The sequence below is a fragment of the Neolamprologus brichardi genome, chromosome 12 (genome assembly GCF_056152115.1).
Source record: "Neolamprologus brichardi isolate AB-2024 chromosome 12, ASM5615211v1, whole genome shotgun sequence".
In the NCBI taxonomy this organism is placed as follows: domain Eukaryota; kingdom Metazoa; phylum Chordata; class Actinopteri; order Cichliformes; family Cichlidae; genus Neolamprologus; species Neolamprologus brichardi.
In genome coordinates this window covers 18,471,965-18,489,800 of record NC_142115.1, presented here as the reverse complement: position 1 = coordinate 18,489,800, position 17,836 = coordinate 18,471,965, and the positions used below count along the sequence as shown (strand labels likewise).

At 40.2% G+C, this 17,836-nt stretch overlaps 1 protein-coding gene across 1 annotated transcript in view; it reads left to right on the top strand.

The window, feature by feature from the left end:
* The first annotated feature begins 303 nt into the window (after positions 1 to 303).
* The window catches only part of vcana (versican a), a 48,070-nt gene continuing 30,537 nt past the window's right edge, over positions 304 to 17,836 (top strand). Inside the window, exons 1-8 of the mRNA XM_087849071.1 lie at positions 304 to 365; positions 1,712 to 1,775; positions 2,839 to 3,222; positions 4,235 to 4,409; positions 4,546 to 4,673; positions 6,362 to 6,655; positions 9,014 to 10,225; positions 16,220 to 17,655. Of these exons, the coding sequence (XP_087705197.1) occupies positions 1,712 to 1,775; positions 2,839 to 3,222; positions 4,235 to 4,409; positions 4,546 to 4,673; positions 6,362 to 6,655; positions 9,014 to 10,225; positions 16,220 to 17,655 (3,693 nt within the window). The 5' untranslated portion in view covers positions 304 to 365. The remainder of the gene's footprint in view (positions 366 to 1,711; positions 1,776 to 2,838; positions 3,223 to 4,234; positions 4,410 to 4,545; positions 4,674 to 6,361; positions 6,656 to 9,013; positions 10,226 to 16,219; positions 17,656 to 17,836) is intronic.

Genomic DNA, 17,836 nt, shown 5'->3' with positions numbered 1-17,836 from the left:
CACCTCTAAGGCACACGGTCAAATTAGGGTTTTTTCCCTCCTCCACTCTGTGTCTCATTCACTTTTTATGGGCCCCACCTCTTGACACTGACGAAATAACCGCGTGATTTAGGTAAAATTGAAGCTGTTCAGTGCCAGCTCTTCACGGTCTCAGTCGCTGTGTGTCCATCATTCCAGAGCAGGACACTACAACTGCAGAGCATCAAGGGGAACTGAGAGGCACGCCTGGAAGATAAGTGCTGCTTCCAATGTGGAACAGACCTATTTAGGCACTTTTTTACGCACGCATGTTGCGGACCGGGACTAATTCTATATAAGGACGTAAACCTATTTTGTACATTTTATGGAATAAAAATCATTTAAAGGTAAGTTTATTTCTCTTTGGATAGTTATCTTTGAATTAAGGAAGAATTGAGACTATTCTTTGCAAAACAACTGATTTCCTATTGTTGGTTTGTTGCTTTTTCAATGTGTATTTTGCTATAATATTAAACAAATATTAAATCAAATGAATGCAACTTTTAAGGACAAAAGTCGTTTAAGACAAACACACGCGCCACGATGTTGTCCTCAGATAACCTGCACCGATGTGCAGATGTTTCTTGACGAGTAAGACAAACAAATTTAGAAAAAAGGGTCTGTGGACTGGAGATTACTCCGCAGTCAGTTGTTAGAAACTTGGACTGACCATGCCACCCGTGTCATAATTTCTGTGGAGTGTCCAGAAGCAACAGGTGTTCCTGAGAAGAAGAACCGTCGCATAAAGTGTTGCTATTGCCAAAAGTGGGGTTTTGAATCAATAACTGTACTTAAAGCAGACGATTGTTCTTCATAGCAAGGGACATCCCTGAACTGCGCTCGAACTGTAAAAGCCTGCAACCAATTAGTTTCCCCTGTGATGCTTCAGTATTGATCCGTGTTCGTTTTTCAGCTTTCTTAGAGAAAGAAAGAGGGTTTAAAAAACTTCAGCAATTACATCAAGTCATGCATGTATTTGTGTAAATATGACTAAATTATTTCACGTCAATCTAAGAGGAATATATTCTCCGTGGATATATGGTATTAAAATATTTTTAAAGTCTCATTTATTTCCCGTTAGAATGGTTCAATTGAATCGGCGTGGAGCTCGTGGGAGTTAAAGGCGCAGACTGCCATCCTGCAGTATTTTAGAGGATGATCTTTTGAACCTGCCAGTTGCCATTAGTGCGAGATTGTCTCCCTTTGAAAACAAACAATACTAGTTTTCAGTTAGCACTGCGACCCACCGCATGTGTTTATACAGCGGGGTGCAAATGAGGGTGAGGGGCTCGGTGCTCCTGTCCTTCTGTCTCCACAAACTCCCAACTCCGACCCCACAGGGAGTCTTAAATCTGAACCCCCGAGACATTACAAAGCTCAACATCTTACTTAGAGACGAAAAAAAGATCATGCTTGGCAATGTTAGATATTATAAACACAACGTATTAAAATCACACTTTAGCCCGTTGGAACATCTATTTTTTCATGTGAATATTTTGCGAATACACATGCTTAATAAATGGGCAGTATTTTTTTTCTCTCCAGACCATAATGTTAGAAAAGTGCTTAAACAGACTTGTCTGTAGTAGTTGCATTTCTCCTTAAGCCAAATGTGGATGCAATTAACATTTAAACTTTAAATTTCTTGCTTCTTAAGCTGCACTCCCTTTCCTTTTTTTCTTCTTTCCAACAGATGATACTGAATATAAAGCATGTCCTGTGGTTATATTGCCTCTGTGACGCTGCAGCTGCAACAGGTAAGCTTTGAATGGGTTAGTTCTCCTCCCTTGTTTTTTAGTCACTCCTCTTTCTCCCGCTCCCTCGCTCCATGCCCATGTTTTGGATTTTCTCTGTTTTTCCTTTTTTTAGTCACTCCCCACCCACATCCCTCCCTCCATTCTTCTCCCTGCCTCTGCCTTTTTTTTTTTTTACTTTGTATTCCTCTGCTCTTCTTAAAACTCCACATCAACTGTTTAGCATGTTTGATAAGTTTCTTCCAGTCTTTGCTGTGTGAAACCTGCAAGACTCTACTTAGAGGTAGGTCAAGAGGATTTGAGGGTTACAATCTAGGACCTGCATACTACTTGTCCCCATAGCTTTATCTCTGTCTCTGTCTCTGGGTATGGGATGGACACCTTTCAATTAGACTCTGCTTCCAGTCTGGAAGCTGAACAGCTGGTTTCATCCCACATCCTAATAAGACCCTCTGTTGAAGCACACAGACTCACACCTCTTGGACTGTCCGCACAGAGCATTCCTCCCATTATTCCCTGTGAATGCTTTTCTACCCATTCAAAATAACTGTAATCATCTTATTGCCATTTGCATTTAGAACTTGCAGAATACACATAATACTGTTCACTGACATCTGCTTTTGTGGGTTTGCTTATTTAGTTTATCCTTTTTTTTAAAGCAGGAACATGAACAGAGCTAAACAGCAAACTTTCATAAAATAATACAACCATGACGACTTTCCCTCTTTCCCTGATTATCTATAACTTGATGCAGACATGCTGCACATACACTGCCCTTGTGTTAAATATGTTCCCACACCCATCATTTTAAAGTTGAGGTTTAACTTTCCAAGAGTCAAGTCATAATGGATGCTTTTTTTTAAGGCTTGGTGCAGTGGTCACACCCTATCAGTGCAAATGACTTGTGCATTTCATACTGTCTGGTTCGATCTGTTAGGATAAGAGTGAAAATTGAAGAGGAGATATGTGCATTTTGAATAAAATAAAACAATAAAGAAGGTTGCCATTAAAATAGAAACATTAAATGAACTTGCACTCCATCTAACTGTGGCCTTTTGCCTTTCAGCCTCAAATGCATTATCAGTCATCCAACCAGTCATAGGGTCCCTCTCAGGGAAGGTAAATCTTCCCTGCTACTTTTCCACAATCCCAACCTCAGCACCAGTCATCAGTCCCAGTGGAACGGTCGTTTACAACAAGGATTACTTGCGGATCAAATGGAGCAAAATACAGGGACGAACAGAGTCCACGGTGCTGGTGGCACAAAATGGGGTCATCAAGATAGGCTCAAGCTACAGGAACCGTGTGTCAGTACCCAGCCACCCTGAAGTTGTCGGCGATGCCTCGCTCACAATTGTGAAGCTGCGTGCCAGTGACGCTGGCACTTATCGTTGCGAGGTCATGTTCGGGATTGAAGACACCCAGGATACTGTTAACCTTGATGTCAGCGGTAAGAGATTCCCAGTATCCTTCCTTTATTATGGTGGAATTAGACAAAAACTTTAAAATTGTAGAGGTGGGATACTGCAAAACCTTAATAATAGTGAAATGTCACACAAGTGCTGACAGAAATGTTAACAGGATGGGAAAGTTATGGGAGTCCTTTTGCTTACATTGATAGCAGCAGCTAACCGTTAGTCATGCAGAGTAACCACAGCTTTTATTTTAGAGGTGATGGTCTCTTGAAAAAGAGTCAGATGGCCTTTTTTTTGGGGGTAATTTTCCATATCAGCCACAGCAATGCCTTAGTTCCAGTGATTATCAGTTCATTATCCATTCAAACACAATGCATTGCTGTAATCTTGGGTGCCACCATGTCAGTATGGATTTTTAATTTTATTTTACGGGCACACAGTGCACTTTATCTAAGTTATATCACACATAGAGGGTGCAGTTAGTATGTCTGTGGGAGGCAGTATTCTTCAGCATCCTAAAAATGATAGTGTCCTTATGCTGGTAGGGGATGTGGTGAGGTGGGGGGTGGGGTCATCAATCCTTACCTAGTGTCATGTGCATTCTACATGCTCTCATTTGAGAAGTACGCTGGGAGATATAACTCATGTAGAAAACATGGGTGGGGGGGGGGACACTCAGATAGTTTTGGTTTTCACTGGTTTACAATCTGCATAACCTCTTTTCCAACTCTCTGCAATGTTAATTATGACTATCAATCATATCTTTTGCGTCTATTTACTGTCCACAAATATGGGGATTTCAGGGCCATGGCATCATATGGAGTTCTCTCGTTTGTTTGTGGTGAGCTGCATTTCGCGTCGCTCCTTCATTTATTGCGGAGATCCTTCTTTCCAAAGAAGCTGAGTGACCTAGTTATATCACACATAGAGGGTGCTTTATAGGACGTTTGCCATAATTTACAGCGCTGAAGTTAAACTAATGACTTCCAGATCACTCTATACCTGAGTTTTTAATTTTAATTTTAATTTTTCACTGCTTATCACTAGGTGTTGTCTTTCACTACCGATCAAGCACCAGCAGGTACACTTTGGATTACCAGAAAGCTGTACAAACTTGTGAAAACGTTGGAGCAAACATTGCTACCTATGAGCAACTGAAAGCAGCCTATGAGGACGGCTTTGATCAATGCGATGCCGGTTGGATTGCTGACCAGACAGTGAGGTTAGCTGCATTTCAGTTGCCTGTCCCAGAGACGACAACACTGCTGTTTAATCACGTATGCTCTATATGTCCGACTGAATTCTGGAGTGATGTGAAAGACTTTAAAATGGCTCTTTGTTTCTCTCTTTTTATACAGATACCCAATTACAAGGCCAAGACAGGGCTGTCAAGGCAACCTTCCTAATAAACCTGGTGTCAGGTCGTATGGAACCAGAAAACCTACAGAGACCTACGATGTGTACTGTTATGTAGGCAAACTGGATGGTAAGTAGTGGATTGTCCTTCCGTAGCACTGACCCATGTTTAGTCTCAGCTTAAGAAGCCTTCAAATCATCATCCGTGCTTAAGTACATTTAATTTTTACAGTTTGGAAACACACTTTTGTTCTTGTTTAAATATAAAAGCTGGTGAATGTGGGTGACCTTTTTCCAGTTTCCTTATAAGTGGGACTTGAAACATATTTTCTACAGTGGTTTTTGAATGAGACACCAACAAAAATGTGATAATGGGGTTATTAAAGGTCTTTGGCCCAGTTTATGGGAAGTTTGTCTTTTTTCTCTGTCCATCCTGTTATTCCTGTTATTTACTAAAATGCTTTATCATCTACCTTAGGATTTGTACTGCGCAGTCATCTTAGTCATCACAATATATGTTCAAATATATTTGTCACAGTCTTCAAGTCATAAACGTGAACCCATCTGCTGAGGACATATACATATATGCATATACACACCCCTCATCATTATTGTGTGCATTAAAGAATAGAGATGGATGAGAAATGAAAGGAAAAAATAGATAGAGATGACTGACATGTTACAGCGGTCTTCCTCTGGAACTGAACAAGGAAAATCTTGGCACCCCATAACAACCTGACTATTCATTTCCATTATATTGTAATATTGTCTCAGTTTTCTGACCATTTATGATCTAGAAACAGACATGCTTGGCGGATGTGGTTTGATGTGTTATGCGGTTGTCAAGTGTAATAACTTGGCCATAAATTAACCATGAAAATTAATGAGTGAGCTGCAAGACACTGACTGCTTTTTTTCTATAGTTATATAATTCCAGGGATCTTATAATATAGATAAACAAAATGTGAACTCCATTTATGCTTATAGCAGTCATCAATATGATATCTAAAGAGCAGGAAGGGTCCAGTAAAACCACCGTGTAAAATACTGAAATCAAATAGGTTTTTTGTGTTTTTTGAGGATATAACGTATGTTATCTGTTTTTAAAAGGGAAAACATTCCTGTGTGAACGACATCTCCTAATCTCAATGCCCTTGTGAATCAATGGGATGAAACCATCAAGGGATATTTGAAACGTTCCGCCCAAAACTAACTGAAAACATACAGTCAGTCAGCCATCGTCTCTTAATGTTGTTTGGTTTTAGATAAGATCTTGGCTTTTAGTACCCTCTTCATTTATATAATCCTGTGAGCATAGACAAACGTTCACGCTGGTCATTCTGCAGAGATTCTGACATGAACATGAAGGAAGGAAACAGCAGGTGTTTGCTCTACCCACTTTGGGGAAACCTAATGTCCTGCAATACAAACATATTTATGGACAGGCCAGGCACATTTTCAGCATTGCTATCCCACCTCACAATAATATAATGAAAGAACTACTGTTGTCCTAAATATGATTGGTGGGAGATGTTTTGGGTCTCTGCCCTGCACAGCTGTGACTGATGTTAGCTGTGTTGGTCTTTTCTGAAAGGTCAGAATGGACTAAAAATCTGTATTTTTGAGATCGCTCTAAAGTATAGGCTATTTCAGTATGTTTTCAATCTAAAAATAGTAAATAAATTTTAAAGGAGAAATTACTTCTGATCTACTAGGTAATAAACCCTCTTTTTATGTTTCTGTGACCACAGAGGATTTGTTGCTATTTCGCCTATGTGCCTCTACATTTGCCACTGTTTCTCATTATTTTTGAATCAGGTGAAGTCTTTTATGCTCCCGTGACCCATAAGATGACTTTTGAAGAAGCCAGTGAAGAGTGTAAAAAGAGGAAAGCTGTCCTGGCAAGTCCCGGACAGCTGCATGCTGCTTGGCGACAGGGGCTAGACAGATGTGACTACGGCTGGCTCTCCGATGGCAGCGTACGGCATCCTGTCTCAGTCCCCAGAACTAAGTGTGGCGGAGGCCAACTCGGCGTGAGGACCATGTATCGCTACAGAAATCAGACTGGCTTCCCAGAACCAACTAGAAAGTTTGGGGCTTACTGCTTTAAAGGTAAAAACTCACTCCAAGATTCCTGTTGTTACTCCTTATTGCATTTGGAGTTTGTAATGGAACAAAGTGTTACCTACATATGCGACGTATATGTTAGAAGAGACAGAAAGTGACCAAAGACACAGACCACTCCCTAACAAAACCAGGCTTGACTGTAAGGAGCTATGATCTCATCTCCTACATTCACTCCTGCTTCTCCACCCTTTGATTTTCTGTGTCTTTGCACCACATTACACTTTGCCACATCTGAATCAGATTGACCTTTTTAACATATCTGAAAGCCTCTCTTTCCTCCCTCTTAGTTTGCGTCTGTTTCACGCCTCGCGATTGCATAGTTTCAGCAACAGCGGCAACATGAGCAACGCTGAGGGAGGATTTTCTTCTGAGCACGGCATGTCATGTGCCAGACTACAGCATCCCGTTGACCTCACTGTCTCAAAGTTTGTCTCCCGCCCATTTCTGAGGCAAAAAAGCGAGCCAAGAGAAAAGTGAATTCATAGTGGTAAACTCTGTTTTCTTTGAGAGCAAAAGACTGACTTTTATTTTCTTGATTGAGGAATAATGACCAAAAGTTTGCTTAAGAGAATGAGAACACTTTATATCTGTTTGACTCTTTATTGCTTCCAGCTGGGCTAATCAAGGTTTCTTAAGCTTTACCTTCGTACAACCTCAATGTTATTGTGAATCAAACAAAAACAAGTTAATGCACTTGAGTGCAATTTTGAATATTTAAAGATATCAATCTTGGTAATATATAAAGTCAAATTAATTGCACTCAACATTATAACAAAGAATCAACCTAAACACTAAATAAGATCATGAGGATTTTTTAAATTTTTTTTTATTTTTGCCAATTCTTGCTGCACACTGTGATAATTACTGACCATGAGAGGGAAAGGAATTATAGCTGTAGATCTTTATAAATAGTGACGTTTCATGGTTGACTGGAAGTAGGCAGAATTAGACTTAATCCCTTAAATTGTGAGCGTTCTTAACTAATCGGTTTTCCTAAAACAACAGAAAATGACAGGTGATAGTTGCCATTTAGAGAAACACCAAAAGCAACTAATGCCACATCTGTCAGCCTTTTTAGCCTCGCTATCTACCACCTTTCCATCTTTCACCTCTCATTTCCTCTGTCAGTTTGCTGTCTGTCATTCTCACTTGTACTTATCAGAGCAGACGTTTGGATAATGGACAAAGCTACTGCTGGACTTCTAAATTCAGTCATCCTTGCTGACCTCTGACCTGGCCTTTCCATCTTTACAAATGAGAAGTTGGACAGATAAGCCGCCCACTGCCTGGCCATTTACCGCCCCTGGGCCATGCTAACTCTCGTGGTGATAAGTCCCTACAGAGTTCAGAGGGCACGCAAATGGGCCACCTTCAGCTTCTGCTCTGTGTATTTCATGTCAGCCCTCTCACTCGTGTTGTATTTACACTCCCAGCGTAAGTGCTTTTCAAGTACTCTCATTTGGCAGGATTCACTCCATCATTTCCTGAATTCCCACGCCTGATCATATCTTAATAAAAGGAATATTGTGTACATCGACTCCACTTAGATTAGACAAAAAGACGAAGAGAGAAGAGGTAGTGCGGTGGGAAAATTGGAAAATTAGTCTCTGATTGATTTTTGGAGTGGCCTAAAGAAAACAAAAGTCTGAATAACGGCAACAGCTCAAACTCATTGGTGACATAATGCACTCCCTCTGAGAGCAAGCACAGTTTTTCCTGTAAGGGAAAAACATATGTCACACCTTACATCAGAGATAGTTTCACGAGGAAAGGGGTCTGCTATGTAATGGTCAACAGCTGCCTTTACAGATTCTGCCTGCGCCCCAGAGGAAAGCTTTCTAAAACGGTTTCACTGGTGTTTATGAGTAAATGAGATAACTTTTGATGAAAGTGATCTTGGGAAGACAGGTGGAGAACCAGTGTTAAAAGAACGTCTTAATAATTGTAATAGTAAACTTTAAACACCATCACTGTAATCAAGTGATCAAGTCAAGGGCCGCTCTTCAGATAATCGGGTGGGTTGAATACACGAATAAAAAAGCCAGGGTAGCTCTTGGCCACTTATTTTTGCTGCTATCGCGAATTGACTGCAACGGACTCATTAGACTTATCTCGCAAACTTATTAAGGGTGACTTAAAATTGACCTGCTGAATCACATTACTGTTCGTAATCTTCTTAATGTACATCAATATGGTGTTTGTGAAATGCTGACAATGAAACAATGAATCTTGGCTATCTAGATCTGTAATGTGATAGAAATGTCACTTTAGCCAACCAAAAGCTCTGTTTGACACTTAAATTCATTCTGACTTTGTGATCATGTGCTTATGTATGTTGTATAGGAAGGAGAATGGTATTCAGCCAGACTTCCTTTGTGGATGTATCTGTGGTAGAAATGACCACCAACGCCATCAGTCCTAGTACCTCCATCCCTTTACTGGAGAGTAGCACCATTCTGACAACCACAACATCTGAAAAAACATCAGAGGCAGACGTTTCTCCAGATTCTTCTCCAGATCCTCCATCTATGTTCTCAACCAGCATGGCTCCACCTCGCCCCACCCCAGCAGGCCATGAGGAAGAGTTAATCACAACAGTTGCACCCACTATCAAAGACGACCATGAGGACGATGATGATGTAACAGCTGCGCCAGATTCTCGCACTGATGATCAAAATGTAACCTTTGTGGAAACTGCTGCTGCCCATGGTGGCACAGCCACAGAAACTAATATCACGGTGGAAAGCACTGATGCCACAGCGTCTGATGATGAGTCAGATGATCAATCAGTAATTCAGGTCAGCACGATTCAGCCTGACGTCCCTATACCAGATGCTTCTCTCCGCAATGAGCTCATGTTTGCTGAAGGGGAGACAGAAGAAACTGTCATAGATCCTAGGAACATCACATCGATCTCTGATCTTGCTGACACTCCGACCAAATCATCTGAAGTTAGCCATGAGGAAATGCTTAGCTCCTCACAGTTAACACCATCACCTTCAATCAGTGATATAGCAACAGACTATAATTTGAGCTACGATGACATTTATCCTATAATAGGTTTAGAGGGTCAGCCACCTACTAGGACATCCCAACCAGATGGCTCAGCCAGCCCTTCAGTCACCAATAGAATTGATGATACAATCACAGCCATTCCACCTTTAAATAACACCCATCGTGTCAGTGAGGTGAAGGTAACCACCACAGTGACACCAAATACTGCCAGCAGTGCGACACAAACTCCCCCTAAAGCACAGGATGTTGAGACACCACCAACACCTGAAGTTTCACCAGGCACAATCATCCTGATCGACAGTGAAATGTTAACTGAGGAAGTGAAATCTTCAGCAGCTGTCCATGTCTTTGATGAGTCTTCCACTCAGGTGACAGAGCGCATTGGTGGCACCTTGATGGAGGACGAAACAGCAGCAGAGTTTGGTACAGAGTTCTTTATATCTGCTCCAACGACTTCAACGGTGGCCAGTACAACAGCCCATCCAGCTGCAGTGGTCACAGATAACCAGACCACCACTATGCAGATTAAGAATGCATCAGGTAAGACGCACCAACAATACCTTAATATTTAAGCTTTCTTGTAAAATTTTTCTGTTCAGTGCAGTTTTTTTTCTCTGTTTTGTTGTGAGATGAAAGGAGTGACAAATGAAAAGAAAGGCTGATGTTACAAGTGTAGTTTTGCACTTTGTTCACATGCTGTGTTTTAGGCCCATTTATTGTAATGTTGCTGATGTAGAGTAGCTGCAAATTGTTTGTTCCTCTTGGGTCTGTAAAGACAAAATTATGGGGAGAATACAGAAAATGGATATGTGAATATAGCAAAGCCAACTGTAAAGGGTTTCTTCTTTAGCATTTTGTTTACATCAGGTGAATGGGTGGCTTAAAATCTACTGTCCTTATTTGTACGAGCCATTAAGGTAGTTAACAGTAGTGGTTAAGTTATGGTTCAATGGACTTGATCTCTGAATTTTGATAATATTTAATTACGATCTGTGCATAGACTCAAACATAATTAGTTACAGTGAGGGAGTACTCATGGTTCTGTGGTGTTTCAAATTACTGGTTGTAAGTCTTCAGTCATTTAGTAAGAGGGATCCCCCTACCACATGTTCATGTGTTATCAGTGACTGCTGCTGAAAGACGCTTTGCTTTGCCTGAGGGAACCAGATAATTTCAGGACGATTTTGAAACACAGGAAGAGAAAGATAACAATAATATGACGCAAAGAGAGACATTTAGAGAGTGTGACCAGCGCCATCTGTGAGTTAAAGCCCAAGCCTTTGGACAAGCTGATCATAAATGATTCACTGCAGTTTTTGATGGGATTATTTCCCAAAACAGTAAATTCTATTGTTATAGCTGTTTATATTTAATAGTGAGATAAAATAACCTGGTTTTGGCTATAATTCAAATGGTTGAGACTAAAACTATGTAAGCTATGTGTTTTTTTTAACTTGTTGGAATAACTTAAATATATTTTGTCACAGTAAAACGTGAAAATCACTAAATGTTGCTTTCAGTGGTGGTCTTGTTCGCATAACTTCCCAACCACGAGAACAAGAGAACTAAATTTCTAAAGATAAATGATGGTCTATTATTTTATTAAAGCTCCAAAAGTCAGACTGAATGATAGTAAGGAGCTGTGAGCTGTTCACCACACGTGACATCAGAAGCCACAAAGCAGACATGAAAGCTTTATGAAGAAGTCTTTAAATCTGATCCTTACACTTAGTTGTGAAATCTTTTAGCAAAGCAGTGATTTGGTTGTATGAGTCAGTTACAGCCAGGGAACTCATTAAGCAATCATCAGTGGCACTTCTGTGTTCCTCTATACTGGCTTCATTGGGTCAACATCGGATGATCTCACATGCAAACAGCAGCTGCACCGTTTTTTACTCCATGAATTTTGCATCTGAGCTTCAAATATTGTTATGGTGACTCATTTCTTGTCCCTGGAGAGCAGTCTGTGTTGAAGGGTAGGGATCTGCTAAATTGGAAAGCATACAAGTGAATGAACTGGTCATTTTGCAAAAACTGAGAATAACTTTGTGGTAGGTTCTAAGCCCACCTGAGAGAGCAATGATCTGCTTTCCAAATTATACATAATGAAAGTGCTAATGTGGGCATAAGCACTGTGTATATCCAGTGTTGTTGGTTTAGATGCCAAGAATGCACATGACATTGCTTGTGTAAGAGAGCCCTCTCTGTGAAAGAAATACAAACTCTATCTGTACGTCTGTATTTGTACTGCAAATAACTATGCAGCTGCAGTATTTCTCTCCTTGTGTGTGCACGTACCAGCTTGCTGACAGCCAGCCTGGCAATAGCAGAGGTGTGTTGGCAGTCTACCTGAGTAAGCACAGATGCCTTTCTTCAGTGCAGACTGGACACCACCTCAAAAGATGATGTCATTTCTAACTCACAGTCTCCCTTCTCTGTCAGGACAGCTGGAGGCTGCCTGACCAAAGTGGGTGATTATAGCTACTTTTACTGCTACATCATGTGATGTAGCTCAGCTGAGACACTCTCTTTTCTGCCCTCCCAGTTTGTGTGGGAAAAGCTTTTGGAAAATATTGTGGCACTGGGAAGAGTGTGCCGTCTGGATGCATGGTAACAAAGTGCACAATAATATCAATGAATTGTTGTTTAGAGCACCTCAAAATCTGTCAGAGTTATTGTGAACTGTGCACATGTGTTTCTGATTAATTGCTGACAATTAAATTCATTGTTTAGTGCTTAGTGTTTATATGACATATTATGACTTGTTGAAATATTGGTACTCTGAGGCGTGGCAACCACAGATGTCACAAAACCACCAACAGTACATTCTTACAGTAATTAAACATCTATTTAACATTCAGTCCACGAAAGCTTGCTAAACAAATCTTTATAAGAGTACTTAACATTTTTAGAAGTGGGCTTAATTGCATTTTTGTAAAGTGCTTGATAAGAGGATTGCACTTTAATTATACTTATTAATGCTATTTTGTGCAAGGTTTGTACTTTTAACCCTCTCACATACATTTATGCAGTAAACCCTAACAACCCTCACCTATTTTACCTTGTTGGAATTACACTCCTGTATAACTGTGTTGTGCACAGAAATACTTAGCTTTGACAACATCTCCATTGGTGAGAGCTATCAAAATTATAACACTAAGAGACAATCAGAAAATAGTGGAAACTCTAATACCTAGAGTCTATGAATATGAATATGCCTCAGTACCACAAGGTGGTGCAGGTTAAGTTATCTACACTTCACTTTGATATAGATATAGTGCTATGGAGACCTGGCATTGTATGGTCATTGTTAAATTCAGGTAATTAAATTCACTGGAAATCACTGTCATATTGTTATTTGCATCACTGAGCTCACATGTTAGTTGTTAGCATTTGTTAGCTAGTGCTAACAGCTAATATCACTTGCCTATCCACTTCCACCAGGTAACCTTACAAAATTCTAAGACTTATTTGAAACAAATTAATAAGGGCTGAGTGTGAGTTGCTGTGTTTCAACATTGCTGTGCTAGCTTTATTGACAGCACTCCCTTATCATGCATGTAAAAAGCTAGAAGCAGACAAGGAGCGTAATCTCCATTAAGGCCAGTCCCACACTTGCTCATGCTCTACCTGTCCACCAAGTTTCCATGCAGTATTTTCTGCTGTAACCTTTTGTCCTGCATCTCATCTTGACCTAGTTGTAGTCTACATAAGTTATTCATGGATATGGATTGCACTGAAGTTGGGGGCTTTTAATGATTTCTTTGACCTGTACTTTTGTTTGGGTTGAATGATTGCACAGCATACAATCATTGAACAATGAATTTGAATTTATTTTAGATTTTTCTGATGCATACTGTTTCAAACCTATACATACTTCCCCACTAGTGTTTGGTTTAAAGCCTCCTAGAAAGTTGCACCTTGACTAGACACTTTTGGTATTTTGGCATAATTCTGGCTTGATGTTTGAACTGTCCTCTTGGCAGCATTGGTAGAGTTAATTTAAAATGGTTGGTTTAAATGGCCTTTAAGTGGCTTTTAAGTGTCATCTGCAAATTTTCAATAGGGTTGAGGTTTGCGCTTTGGGAAGGCCATTCCCGAAGCTTAATGTTAGCTTGCTTTATACATTCCATTGGAAAACCCAAAAGTTTCAACTGTCTAGCTGTTGATTTGAGATGAAGTTGAAAAATTTGGAGGTAGACCTTGATAATTTCATCAACTTTGTGCAATCAACCAGTACCACTGGAAGCAAAACAGTTCCAGAGCGTGATGCTACCACCACCACCATACTTAACAGCTGGTACAGTGTTCTGTGCTAAAGCCTCACCTTTATTCCTCCAAACATAACTCTTGTAATTGCTGTTAGTCTTTGTCTTGTCTGACCATAAAACCTTTCTCTGGAAAAGCTTGTTCATGTAGACAGCTGCAAATTTCTGTTGAGGTTAAGGATGTCAATTTAGAAGCATAAGCTTCTTTTGTGGTCGGCACCATCTCAGTCAATGGTGATGTAAAACTTACTTCACTGTGGACAGTGACACTGCTCTTCCAGGAGTTTCATGACAGGATTAAGCCTCTGTGGTTCCTAGGTTGTTCCCGAACATCCAATTTCCTCTCATCTGAGGGTGACAGTTTGGTTCTTCTTCCAGACCTGGTAAAGTGGTGACACATACGAATAATCGATGATCTTTAAATCTGCAGTTGTTTAGAAATAGCTCCAAGAGATCTTCCCAACTTGTGCTAATCTACAGTTTAGAACTTAAATGGATTCCTTGAACCTTCCCATTGTTCTGATTAGTGGTCAATCCAGTGAGTGCCATCAAAAATCTTTTTTGTGCTGGCAGATAAACTAACAGCCCTAGTCAGTTAAAGAGAAGTCAGCTAAAGACAAGTTAAATGGCCATAGGTATTTAAGTGAGAGTATATATTTGAGCCTGTGTGTACACTTTTGATACTGTGTGGAATAGAGAAAATCCAAACTAAATTAAAACTTGTGCACCCAATTCTTGTTTTTAAAAGTCATTAAAGACAAAAAAAGAGAAAAGAAAATCAATTATCATGACATTCATGCCCATTATGAGTTATTAAAACTCAATATGTAAAACGACTTCAAAATGTTTAAACTAAAAAATGTGATTGTTGAAAAATGATTGCTTTAAAAAAAAAAATCCAGCAGTTGTTACACATTTAACTCTAATTTCCTTCAACCCAGATCTTTAAATACTGGTTGGGAGTAGTTTTTAGGTAAATCCCAGTTTGTCCAGTTTGTTGAAGTATTTACTTGTATTTGTAACTAATCTTGAATGCAAGCTGAACTTGTGCTTCTTTGAAAGTTGGACAGCTACATAATGCTGACAGGTGATGAAGACTAGAGAAGGACTGTGTGTGTGTTGTTGTGTTTGAGAGACGGATAGTTTCTGAAGGTGTGTGGGTCAGACAAGTGGGAATATTGCCTAGTTCCCAGGCCTTACCTGGATTTCTAACAGGTGTCTTTTTGCAAAGCTGAGCTACTGCAGCTGTTATTGTTGCAAACAGTAATTTTTGTTAATCGTCATTTGTGGGAAAGGAGTGTGTGTGTGTGTGTGTGTGTGTGTGTGTGAGAGAGAGAGAGAGAGAGAGAGAGAGAAAACAAGTGGCAGAAACAGAGAGAGAGAAGGAGGTAGAGGTTATTCAATTTGTTTATGAACAGATTTCTCATTTTGGTGTGAGAATAGTCTTTTCCTCCTTGCTTATACATCATGCAAACACGGGTAAGGAGCATAGCAACACTGTTAATTTTAAGATTAATCACAGCTTTTCTTTCTACAGCCAGCACTGTATATGTTATCATCTTTGTTAAATTCATAATTCTATGGCTTAGCATCAACGGGCTCTTTCCTTTCTTTTCTTTGCTTGCAAAGTAAAAATGGAAATGTTTACTCTTATAATGAGGCTAAACAGATGATTTCCAGAGAGGACAGGCCATGCTGTGCCTCAGTTATCAGGTCCATTTTCAGTAAAGTTCAGGTTTTTGTTCAGTTTCCTAAGTAAAATGCTTTGGATGAACATATTTTTTGCAGCAGTCTAAAGCCACTACCTTTTAAACACTATGTGGAATACTTCCAGCCAGACAAATCTTGTTTATTTATAGGAATACATAAACCCATTTGGCAACATAGTGTAGGCGGCTGATGATAACATTGCTGCAGTGGAAACAGAATGCTGCTTCTGTGTTAGACTTAGACAGCTAAGATCTGAATTACTTCAGGGAATTTCGTTTTATGTTATATACAAGGAGTGAACATGATAATTTGAACACTTCCACAACACAGTCATATTCAGATTAACAGTTGTACCATATGTACTATACAGCACTGTGCTACACATGACAGCTTTGTGATGCTAGCATGTGAATTACAGCAATGTTGAATGAAGAAATGGGAAGTTAGGAATGGTGTAATTTTGTTGCCTTTTCATATGTTAACATTGTTCCTTGGGTATTTTTTAAATGCATAAACTAAATATTCATGTGCTAATTTTCCTTTATTTTCTTTGCAGCTAACCAGGCTTCAGAGTCACAGAATGCTCAGTCTCTTGCCACACCAGTTTTGCTGGACCATCCCACTCCCTCTGTAGGTGTTGGTGAGACAATCATACAAAGCAGAGACCCAGAACGTTTCCCACAAGCTGCCATAACCATCACCCCAGCTATCAGCTTTATTAATGGTAAACAAGAGATCACACTGGAGCCTCAAAGCGTGGAAGAAAAAGAGGCCAAAGGTACCCAGATTTTGACAAATGTAACAACTCTCGGAGCTAGGGATGACATTTCAATGGCATTTGATCCTAATTTGACTGATTTCTCTGATGGTAGCTTCACTAAATCTACACAGGAACCTACAGAACCTCTGGCTTTTACAGAAACCCCATATATCGTTGTCTCTGAGCCTGATAGAAGGCCAACAGTTGGATCAATGCCTCCTCAAGTAGGGGATGATCTGACCACAAAAGGCCCAAAACACAAAGACTTAACCTCTGTTATTGCCACAACAGTGGAAGACAAGATTCCACTGGAAACTGCACAAATAACTGTGGCTGGCTCGGCTTCAACAGATACTACTGACCTTCTTCCTGCAGTAACACCAACTGAGCCACAGAGAACCAAAGCAGTTAAAGAAACCCAAACATCAAAGGCTAATGTGAAAACCCCTGCTTTCAGTACTATGTCTGTACAAGAAGGGACACATGAGACAGGAAGAACTCCTGCCCATGGGAAAAGTGACTCAAATCTGACTCAGAGACAGAAGACTGAGGATGAATCTCCAACTACTTCTTCAATCAGATTTTACACAGACAAAGATAAAGATGAAATCATAGCGGAAACAGAGAGCACATCTCCCAGTCCAGCTGTTAAAGACAGCACAGAGTCTGTGTTAGAGACTGCATATAGTCCTTCCACCGATGACGCTGATAGGGAAACAGCAACATCATCAAGAGGCCCCACTCAAGATGTAGAGGGGAGGAAAGAGATCCAGACCACAGGAGGATTTACCATAAGCACAACAACTTCTTCAGTATTTAGTATTGCACCCTCGCTTAAGCAGATAGCCAAGGCTGAGGTCACACCAGCTGCAGGAGGTACTGAATCTTCAGAATCTGAAGCACCGACTGAAACTCCAGAGGATAAAATCCCAAGTCAAGGAGGGATTAGAGTCAGCCCAATACGTTTAACTTCCTCTACAGAGAGAGTTGGAACTGATGCGGTATCTATAACGCAGGAGGAGGGTTCAGTAGTCCAAACTGTAAATATGTTTACAACCAGCCCACATCCACATATCTCTACCTTAGCATTATCTTCAAGTTTAACCTTTACACATACAGGAGCTAAAGCCCAAATGGAAAGTGAAGTAACTTCAAATATAGTACAATCAGGACACACTCATCAAACACCTAGTCCTGGAACTAGTGTGTTAGAACAAACCACACCTGCTACTGTTGACTCCAGTGCTCTCTCAGATCAGACAGAAAAGACTTCTGTTTCTCCTTTGACTGATAAGACAATGACCTATTCGGACACAACTCCAATGGATGTAGAACTTTCAAGTGATGACACCACAGATATATTGAATGCAACCTCTGTTTTCAGTGGAGTATCCCCATCTGTATCCAGCACTG